Here is a 10,796-nt window from a genome sequence, read left to right on the forward strand (position 1 = left end):
AAGGTGTTTTTGAGAACAGTTCTTCAGGAGAGTGAGAGCTGGTGGCAGAAAGGAAGTCAGCAGTGGCTGAAACAGCCTGTGGTCTGTAGATGAGTCTAGAGATGGTTTCTCTGCCCTCTGTGAGCAGACAGACAAACTTAGCAGAGTAGCAGACTATAGGGTCTTATTTACAAATATGTGTTGTCTACTTCCCTTGAGAGCTTACGAAAAACATACACATTATAGCAAAATTCAAATTCCCAGTTCATAATAAGGCGAGTCAACAAAACTTAAACATTAACGAAGGAAGTCTGCCAAAGGTTAACGCTCGCCAAAAACAAAATTAAACAGTTTGCTCATCAGTTGAGCTTAAAATCTCCCCCAAAGGTTGGAGGTGTGAACAATCACAAGTCTTAAGTGCTAATTTGTAGCAAATGTAGTAGGTTTCTGTTTCTTCTGGCTAACATTCAAAATGTAATGTCAACTGTATTCCAACTTTTAGCCGGATTTTGAGTTTTAGGCATTATATTTGTTAGTAACTACCCAAGAGAATGTGACAGATTTAGTGAGTCTCAGACTGAGTCTTGTAATGGCAATGAAAAAAAAATATTAAACATTTTTTTTTATTAGAGAAGATTTCAAAAATAGTTCAAAGTGGAGAGTGCAAAGGACTCCCATGTGCACATCACCCAGCTTCAGCAAGTACCAACTCGTGGTCGGTCGCACTCTGCTTATACCTCCCTCTGCTTCGTAGTGTTTTGCAACAAATGCCAGTCATCTTATAATTTTATCCATACGTAGTTCCCCGCGTACCTCTAAAATCACAGGCTCTTTTTTAAAAATATAACCACACCACACAGTCAACATATCTAAAGAGAATGATTCCTTACTCTTAACAAACCTTCGGTCAATATTCCCGTTTTCCTAATTATCTTATTTTGGGGTTTAATTGTTTGAATCACCACCCAAATAAGGCTTATAACTTGCCAATGAATATTGTCTTCGTTCTCTCATCATCTTTTGGTTCCTTCTTTATCGTTTGCTCATTATTTTTCCTTTGCGATTTTTCATCATAAAATCTTGGTCATTTGTCCTGTACAGTTTTTATTTTTGTTTTTTTATTAAACCAAATCCATTCAAATCCTTCCCTGATTTGAATGATTAAAAACAAATTAAGCATTTTCTTTTAAAAATCCAAGCATGTCACTGAACTCCCATGTAATCGACCGCAGTTCGCGTCCCAGACCCGGCGGCTTAAAACTCACACCGGGTGAGTGTGCATGTGTACCCCAAGTCCCAAGAGGAGAATGGAGGAGAAGAGATTGCAGCATGGCCATCCCCCCGGGGGAAAGGCGGATTTCTTGCCTTTTGTCTTTCTGTGTCTCTCTGTCTCTCCAGTGAGCACACAGGCCTTATAGCAAAAACTCTACCAAAAAAAATAAATTAATAAAATAAAATCAAGCATGTGTCTTTTGAGAAATAGTAACCTGAAATCTGACCTGTTTACTTGCTAATATTTTAAAGGTATTACCTCATTTTAACCTCCCCATCACCTTAGAAGTGTATGATTATTGTAAGTCACATGTAAGGCAGCACTAGAAGGCTAAAAGACTTGCCCCAGGTTCATGCGAAAAGCCAGGAGGCTCACTCAGGCTTTTCTAGCTCTGTCGCTCATAGACAGAAGGGCCAGGGAGAGCTCGGCGTCCTGAAAGGGCAGTGGTGGGGAAGGCCTGTCCTTCTGTGCCTCAGCCCTTTGTCAGTGAGTCGGCAGCATCCGCCGCCTTCCTGTCTGGACCTTCTGAGGAGTTCCAAACAACCAGAGACCTTGCCCCTGCTTTTAAGAACTTAGACTCGAGGGGCCAGCAGTTGGTGTAATGGCTATGCTGCTGGACTCCAATGTAGCCAACTATAGTTCAAGGCCTGGATCCAGTGGCTTAAACTCACACCAAGTGCATGTATGTGCGTGCCCAAGAGCCTGAGAAGAGCATGGAAGAGAAGGGATTGCGGCATGGCCATCTCCCCCCCCTCGGGGGGGTGGGGAGATGATTTCTCGCTTTCTGTCTCTCTGTCTCTCTCTTTGTCTTTCTAGTGAGTGCACGCGCCCTATAGCAAAAACCACTCAAAAAAGAAAGAGAGAACTAAGACTCCAGAGAGAATGCACCACTGGAACAAGGTGCAGAAGGGCTAATGTGTCTGGAATGAAGTGACATGACAACGGCAACCTAGCAGGAATAGCGTGACCAGGCGGGCACGTGCTGCGGTCCCCTAGGGGCATGCTGGGGAAGAGCCCGTGGGAGAGTCACGATGGGATTTTAAAGGACTGGAGGAAAATGAAGGGATGTTTCACCTGCTTCCTACCCTGCTTGCTTCTGCCACCACAGCGGGGATCTCCGCCTTTTGGTGGAAGTGCAGGTTTCCAGTCCTATGATGAACCTGTAGTCTGCCCACCTTTCTCTCCCAGACCTCCCTTACCCCGTCTCCCCTCCCCGTAGCTAGAGCTCTAGAGCACGATGGGGATATTTCTAAATGGCATGTTGACATTTTAGGGAAATACATTCCTTTCCTTAGTAGTAACTATCCCATGACAATATTGAAGATTAAGTAATGAGAAGTGCAGATGACAGTACCTCACACATACTGAGTGCTATAGAGATGTACACAAAGAAAAGAAGTAAGGGGCCAGCAGGTGTCATGGTGGTTGAGGTGCTAGATTCCCACATGGCCAACCACGGCTCGGGTCCTGGACCCAGTGGCTTGAAACACACCAGGAACACATGTGTGCATGCCCAACATCCTGAGAAGAGAGTGAAGAAGGGATTGCATCATGGCCTTCCTGCCCTGGGAGTGATTTCTCGCTTTCTGTCTCTGTCTCTTTCTGTCTCTACAGTGAGTGCATGTACCTTAAAGCAAAAAAAAAAAAAAAAAAAAGACAAAACAAAACAAAACAAAAAACCCAAAAACTCTTAAAAAAGAAAAGAAGTAACACCTGTTCAGTGTTTTCTACATTCCAATCACTGCCAATCTGGGATTAATTATATATTAATCTTCATCATAACACCAGGAGAAAGAAACCGTTAAAACCTCCATCTTACAGATAAAGGCACTGAGCCCAAAGAAGTTAAAATGTCGTGTTTGGCAACCCGGAAGTGGTAGGGCAGGGCTGGGATTCAAATTGCTTGGCACTCTGTGCAATGGAAGCAACCACCCATCCGCAGTTCTGCCCTCCCGTGTGCAGCGGGCCTTTGGCTTTCAGCTGTGTTCCCGGGTTGCTGCAAGGTGTGCATGCTCCCGGGAACACGCTCATGAGCATGTCCGGATCTCGTCAACCAGAGTTATGGCTTAGACCGTTCGGAAGCCAGGCAGCTTGACTGTCCTCTCTCGTTCCACTCTGTCCGTAAAGAAGTCAGACTGTGCCTTAGAGGGAGGGTCAGCTGGCTACAACAACCCCCTCCCCAGTGATGTCCCAAACTGATCTAAACGTGACAGCATCAAATCTCAGCCCACCCCTGGCTCCTGGAAGACACCTCACGCCTTGCCACTGTGTTTTTTGCAGTTGTATTTCATCTCTATGATTCCGATGAGAATGGCCTCCTGGACCAAGCGGTAAGCTCTCACTCCAGATAGCCCTCCTGGACTTGAGAAAGCCTGGGGTGGGGGAGCAGATAGAGGTTCCATCTGTGCGCGAGTAGCAGGGTCTCCGAGGGGGCTTCCAGTAGCTGAAGACAGACCCACCACATCCTACTTCCAAAAAGCCAGCCGTGCAGAGTCAGCTCCAGCTTACCTTTGCATTTCAGAAGCCTAAGATCGTGAGCCCTGGGAACGGGGAGAGACTTCAGTATCTCGTCTGTTTTAGCTCGTCCATGAGTTTGCAAGTTTGTCCTACAATTTGCCACTGGAGCCCAGGGCCAAGAGGAAACGTGGGGTGCAGGAGGTGGGGGAGGCAGGCAAGAAGACCAGGGCAAGAGGAAAAGAGGTTACTGCTGCGGTAACCCCTGGCCTTCACTCACCCTCCGGGGCACTAACCCGGAAGTCTGGTTCTGTCTGCACTGAGCACAGGAGTCCATCCTGTTGCACCTGTGAAGGCCTGAACTCGCCACTGTCCCTTCTGGAAGAGGCAGGGCCATGTTAGGGATCGTGGGATGAGAGGACAAGTGGAAAAGGAAGAAAGCAGAAAGGGGAAGCACACAGGATGAGACAGGTCCAGCGGTCATGGCTGGTACACTTAGACAGGGCTCATTGACCAGATGCCTCTGAGGTTGAGGTGCCAGAGGAAGGAATCATCCCTATTTCCTCTAAGCCTCGGATGCCTGTGTGGGATCCCTGCAGCCACGATGCAGTGCTATGGGTTGGTCCATTGAGGAAACAAGCAGGGACTCCCAGACTCTGAAGCAGTTGGTCAGCACATATTTGCTGCGTGTCTACCATATGTCAGGCACTATTCTAAGCACTGGGGATCTACCAGTGTAGCCAACTGACAACATTCCATGCCCCGTGAAGCTTTCGTTCTTATCCAGGCATAGACACTAAACAGTGTAGTAAAATGTGTGTTCAGTGGAGATGTGTATTGAGGAGAAAAATAGAGGAGGGAAAGGACATGCTGGAGGGAGTTGCAGCTTTAGCTGGAGTAGCCAGGAGGGCCTCCCTCTCCGAGTGGAGACATGAAAAGGATGAGGAAGAAGGGCCTTCTAGACAGACAGTGCCAAGGTCCTAGGGGACTGAAATGTTAGAAGATTAACTAGGGAGCTAGTGTCACTGGAGTAGATGAGGGAACAGATGGGGCCAAAATGAGGAAGTAAGAAGTCCTCTCTGACTAGATCAGAGAAGCTGTGAAATTGCAGGAGGGGAGATTGCGAAGCAGAAGCAGATTACGCCTTGTAGATCGTTGAAAGTGTCTTCCTTTACCCTGGAGAAATGGAGAGCTGTTGAAAGATCTGGGGCGGAGGAGTGACCTGGATGGACTTAGGTTTTAATAGAATCACTCGAGCTGCTGACAGAGTACAGACTGTAGGAACGCAAGTAGGGATACCAGTTAGGATAGCCAAGGCAAGAAATGATGATCATCTGGCACAGGGTAGAAGAGTCACAGCTTCCAGATAAGTGTACAGTTTAGAGATAACTGGGTGGACTGAAGCAAAACTCAAAAGCGGTATCTGATTTACCTTTTGACCCCAAATCCCTGGAAAATGGACTCCTGGCCTCTTTCTGAACACTCCCACTACTGGGGCGGGGAGGTCACCCACCACCTCGTGACAGCCGTTCGTTGCTGGGCATGACTGTTAGAGAGGGCTTCCTTCCGACACAGGAGGCACCTCTCTGTGTGCCAGGGAACCGTCTGCAAGGGCAAACCTGCCTCTGCTCTCCCCTCTGGGTCCCTCAGCCCAGCAGGGCGGCTGAAATAGGCCGAACCTCAGCTACCCCTTCCCTCCACCCTTCGCTTTCCTTCTTCCCTCTGTCGCTGAGCGGGGCAGTGGAATACTGAGGCTACACAGTAGGCCTTGTCGTCAAGGCAGAAACAAATGGTGAGCTCCTCGTGAAACCAGTGTTGCACCAGCTTCTTCTCATGCTCTGCCCTGTCCCTCTCCCTGCTGGGTTTGTCGAGTTTGCTCTTGACACACTCCTGGCTGTCTTCCCTTGATGGGTCCTCCCCTTGCTGTCTTCCAGGAGATGGATCGCATCGTCAACCAAATGCTGCATGTCGCCCGGTACCTGCAGTGGGACCCCACGGAGCTGAGGCCTGTGAGTTTCCGTAAGCATGGGGTGACCTCAGTGAGCTTCTGAGGTGACAGTGGGACACACTTAAGGCTTGGATGCAGTGTCCGTGTGCTGAGGCTCTCGGACCCTGCTCCTCACAGGCAGCTTCGTCGGAGTCCTGCACCTTGACTTCCCACTTCTCTGACAGAAAAGCGTAGGCAGTGTCAACAAGTGTTGATGTGACAGAAATAATCATTCCCTCCACTCTTCTCTGTCGCCAGAGCTAAAATGCTATAACCGGAACTTGTAGAACAAAAAATTTAGAGCTAGGAAGAATCTGAGATTTTTATCAACATTAATAATAATAATATTACATATGGGGCTCCCATATATCAAGAATTATATCAGGTGCTTTAAATGTACTTTTTTTCAGCACAGTACTGTAAGCATGGCAATCTTATTCCCATTGTCATTGAGGAGCAAACTAGAACCTCGAGAGTTGGGGTGGCTTGCCCTAGGCCACACAGGTCAGGACCAGAGCCAGACCTAGAACCCTGGTCCCTCCTTCCCGATCTGCTTGCTCACTGGTCTGCTCACTCTGAATAAGGTGTGTGTGTGTGTGTGTGTGTGTGTGTGTGTGTGTCGGGGGAGTACTGGGAAATAAAACACAAAGCAGAAGAGGCAGGACAGAAGAGAAGGCAGAGGGCAGGAGGGAGGTGGAAAAGTCGAGAATGAAAATGACAACCATCACTCTCTGATCCCGCAGATATTGAAGGAGATGCTACAAGGAATGGACTATGACCAGGACGGCTTCGTGTCCCTCCAGGAGTGGGTCCACGGGGGGATGACTACCATCCCATTGCTGGTCCTCCTGGGCATGGATGACTCCGTAAGTCAGCAAGCGGGGGTGGCAGGTTCTAGCCAGTCAGCAACTTCGGGCTCCTGGTTCATGTCTGTGCACCGCTTTGACTGCTTCTGGGTTTCCCAACGGAGGTGCTGCGTACTTGAGGCCAGCCCCAAGATTCCCTTCTCATCCCTTTTTACCCACTAGTGCCTAAAAGAGTTTCATTTATTCAATAGACATTTCCTGAATTATTCCTGAATTCAGAACACTGTTCTGCACGCGGCATGAGGGGACACAGATATAATATTTGCCTGTAAGAAGTTTACACTCAAACAGCTGAAGGAGAAAAGAAATCCACCTGTAGAAAGAATCTGGTCTTTTCCACAAATTAGATTTAAGAGAATTGGAGAAGAAATGAAGAAAGTGGCAGTAGAAGGGAGGGAGGAAAGGGTGAAGGAAGACCTGTTTGTGAGTAGGCAGTCATTAATGGCGTTATATTTAACAATCAAAATAACCAGATAAGGTTGGTTTTTTGTTTGTTGGTTGGTTTTTGTTTTTGTTTTGAGAGGTTTTTACTATAGGGCACGTGCACTCGCCAGAAAGACAGAGAGAGACAAAAAGCAAGAAATCACCCCCCGGGGGGGCGATGGCCACTCTGCAATCCCTTCTCCTCCATTCTCCTCTCAGGATCTTGGGCACGCACGCACACGCGCCTGGTATGAGTTTAAGCCACCGAGTCTGGGACTTGAACCACAGTCGACTACATGGGAGTCCAGCAACATAGCCATTATGCCAACTGCTAGTCCCGAGGTAGATATTTTTCATCCCAATTTATACAGTTAAAAAATGGGTTCTTCACCAGGCGCGTGTGCGTGCGTGCCCAAGATCCTGAGAGGAGAATGGAGGAGAAGGGATTGCGGTGTGACCATCCCCCCTGGGGGGTGATTTCTTGCTTTCTGTCTCTAAGTCTCTCTCTGTCTGTCTGGCGAGCGCACGCGCCCTATAGTGAAAACCTCTCAAAAAAAAAAAAAAAGGGTTCTTAACTAAAAGGAGGGACCAGGATTTATACCTTACTCCAAAATGTTCTAATGTGGTAGGCAGTTAGTCATGAGCGGGCAGCCCTAAGAGAAAAGCGAAGGCTTATCTAGCTCCAGGTGCCAGGAGGGTGAGGCAGTTTGCCATCTTCCTTCCTTGGGGCCTGAGGGAAGCACACAGAGGTGATTGGTAGATTTTTCTCTTATCAAAAAGACACAAGCAAGCGTTTTGGTCAATGCCGTAATTCCCATTAGGGCGATGGACTAATTAGTCAGTCTAGTTGGGGCAACCTGGCTCACATTAGGCGTGTGCAATTAGGTGATCAAGTTCCTCATTCTTTACCTGTGAGGAAGGTGCGCAGGTGCAGGAAAGAACCTGAGGGTTCAAACTCAAAGGAAGAACATAGGCAGCATAAGGGCCTCCCACTAATGAATATTCATGACCTCTAGTAATAAAATGATGGTTAACTAGTACCAAGCGCGGTTGCCACCTGGCAATCTGCCTGCCCAACAAACTTTTTGGGTGTACTTCCTTTCTTTCCTTTCCTTTCTTTCCTATTAAATCTTTTCTACCTACTTCATTCGTGATTGCGGTTTTATTTTGCACCTAGGGACAGATCTCTAATTTTAGTGATCTGGACCCAAAGAACCAAGGGCTTCGCAACGCAGCTCGACACTTTCCTATCCGTTAACACTAACACCCCCGCGAGAGTGAGACTAGTGGGGAAGTCCTGGAGGAGGGAGTTGACCTGTGTCTGCAGAACGCATGGTGTTCTGAGATCCCATTCTTGAGAATAACAATCCCGTAGAAAGACCTAGGAGGCCGTTCTATCTGGCTGTCAAGGATGGGAATGACTCAGGGTAAGAGGTGGCCAGGAGAACAGCTCAAAGACCCCATGGAAGAAAGTTAAGGGTGTGTTAAGGAAATCTCTTGGTTTGATCAGAGCAGAGGATACGTGTAGAGCTTCATGTGAAATCAATGGTTATGGTAAGAGGGCTGGAACTAATAGAATGATGCCATCAAGCGTGTGTCAGGACAGTCACACAGGTTGTGTCACCTCTCTGAGAACAGGAAGTGCCACTGGGTTTGACTCTGGCAGGCTCTCTTCACCCGTGATAGCTCCATCTGACAGTCTTGCAAGTCAGGATGAACACTGAGCCTTTGTTTCCGAGAACTAAGAGCCCTGCAGTCATCTCATAGCAGGTTGAGTTCTCTCCAAGTGCTAAGTGGAAATCAAAGAACCAGGAACTACACAATGCCCTCCTTATTCTTTAGGACTCGAGAAAGTCTCAATGGGAAAAAATCTTTGTGATCCTCGGTCAGTCCCCAAACTTTACAAACTGAGGCCAAGAGAGGTAAAGGGATTTGTCTGAGGACACTAGTACCAGGGACCATCCCCCATATTCACCCTCATTCATCAATCCCTCGTCAAAAACCTCTATCTGCAAGAACCCACATAGCTCTGACATGGGGATGCTCAGATGAGTGAGATATGCCTTCTGCTATTGATACTCACTTAAGATTATACTCAGAAAAAATGGAAGTTCTGCTTAGGTGTTGTTCCAACACATCAGATTTTTATTTGGTAAATAGGGATGAAACATTTTTATTATTATTATTTATACTTTCAATCACAATACATCATTTAGATTATAAAGAGACTTTACCCAGCATGATATACTCCTCAGTCCAGACCAGTTGAGACCACTATACACATCCTCATCAACAGATAATAAACCATGTGTCCCACAAATGTCTTACCTCTCTATTATGTTCCCCCAAATTTTCTTTCCTATGCCCTTCCCCTCCCACCTCTTCTTACACTTTGTCTCTAGTATCCATAACCATTTTTAATGCTTTTATGTCCCCCAGTCTTTCAGTCTCTACCATAGGGTGCAGAGAGTCGGTATATGTTAAGTGGAGACATATAATGTCTCTCTTTCATAGCCTGACTTGCTTCACTCAGCAACAAAGCTTCCATATTCATCCACTTCCTATCAAATTCCAGGGCCTTGTTTTTTATGGCTGAATAGTATTCCATGGAGTATACGTGCCGCACTTTTTCAATCCATTCATCTGTTTGTAGACATTTGGGCTGGTGCTATGTCTTAGCAATTGTGAATAATGCAATAAATATAGTTGTACAAGCGCTTTTCCCACTGAGTAATCTCATGTCCTTTGGGTAGATACTCAGGAGTGGAATTTCTGGATCATATGTAGTTCTATTTGAAGGTCTTTGAGAAACTTCCATATTGTCCTCCACAGTGGCTGGACCAATTTACATTCCCACCAACAGTGTAGGAGTGTTCCCCTTTCGCCACATCCCCGCCAGCACTTATCATTATGTTTTTAATCTTCGCCATTCTGACTGGGGTTAGGTGGTATCTCATTATGGTTTTGATTTGCATTTCCCTTATGATGAGGGATGTTGAACATTTCTTCATATGCTTTTTTGGCTGCTCGTATGTCTTCCTTAAAGAGTTGTTTATTCAGTTCATTTTCCCATCTTTTAATTGGGTTAATCATTTTCTTCCAGGTAAGCTGCTTGAGGTCCCTGTGTATTCTGGTTATCAATCCTTTACCTGAGGCACAGTTAACAAAAATTCTCTCCCATTCTGAGGGTTGTAGATTCACACTAATTACAATGTCCTTTGCTGTGCAGAAACTTCTTAATCTGATGTATTCCCACCTGTCTATTTGGGGGATTATTGCCTGTACTTTGGAGATCTTGCTAAAGAAGACTTTGCCTACCCCAGTGTCTCCCAGAGTTTCCCCAGTGTTTTCCACCAGTAATTTTATAGTTTGTGGTCTTAGGTTTAGATCTTTGATCCACTTTGAGTTGATTTTTGTTAATGGTGACAGAAAGGGGTTCAGATTCATCTCTCTAAAGGTATATACCCAGTTTTTCCAGCACCATTTGCTAAAGAGGTTTTTCTTTTCCCACTGGATTGACTGGTACCCTTTGTCAAAGATAAGTTGGCTGTTTGTTTAGGGGTTTATTTCTGGGGTCTCTATTCTGTTCCAATGGTCTTTATGTCTGTTTTTGTGCCAATACCTTGCTGTTTTGATTATCACAGCTTTGTAATATATTTTAGGGTCAGGAAGTGAGATGCCACCCACTCCACTCTTCTTGCACAGGATGGCTTTGGCAATGGGGTCTTTTATGATTCCAGAAAAATTCTATGATTGTCTTTTCTAGATCTGTGAAGAATGTCTTTTGTAATTTTATAGGGATTGCATTAAATAT

At 46.3% G+C, this 10,796-nt stretch overlaps 1 protein-coding gene across 3 annotated transcripts in view; it reads left to right on the forward strand.

The window, feature by feature from the left end:
* DGKG (diacylglycerol kinase gamma) overlaps nucleotides 1-10,796 on the forward strand; it is a 235,291-nt gene that overhangs the window by 90,218 nt on the left and 134,277 nt on the right. For all 3 annotated transcript variants that reach the window (XM_006171475.2, XM_006171477.2, XM_027769454.1), the window contains exons 7-9: nucleotides 3,533-3,582; nucleotides 5,641-5,715; nucleotides 6,437-6,559. In XM_006171475.2, the coding sequence (XP_006171537.1) occupies nucleotides 3,533-3,582; nucleotides 5,641-5,715; nucleotides 6,437-6,559 (248 nt within the window). The remainder of the gene's footprint in view (nucleotides 1-3,532; nucleotides 3,583-5,640; nucleotides 5,716-6,436; nucleotides 6,560-10,796) is intronic.

The sequence above is a fragment of the Tupaia chinensis genome, unplaced genomic scaffold (genome assembly GCF_000334495.1).
Source record: "Tupaia chinensis unplaced genomic scaffold, TupChi_1.0 Scaffold149658_1, whole genome shotgun sequence".
In the NCBI taxonomy this organism is placed as follows: Eukaryota; Metazoa; Chordata; class Mammalia; order Scandentia; family Tupaiidae; genus Tupaia; species Tupaia belangeri.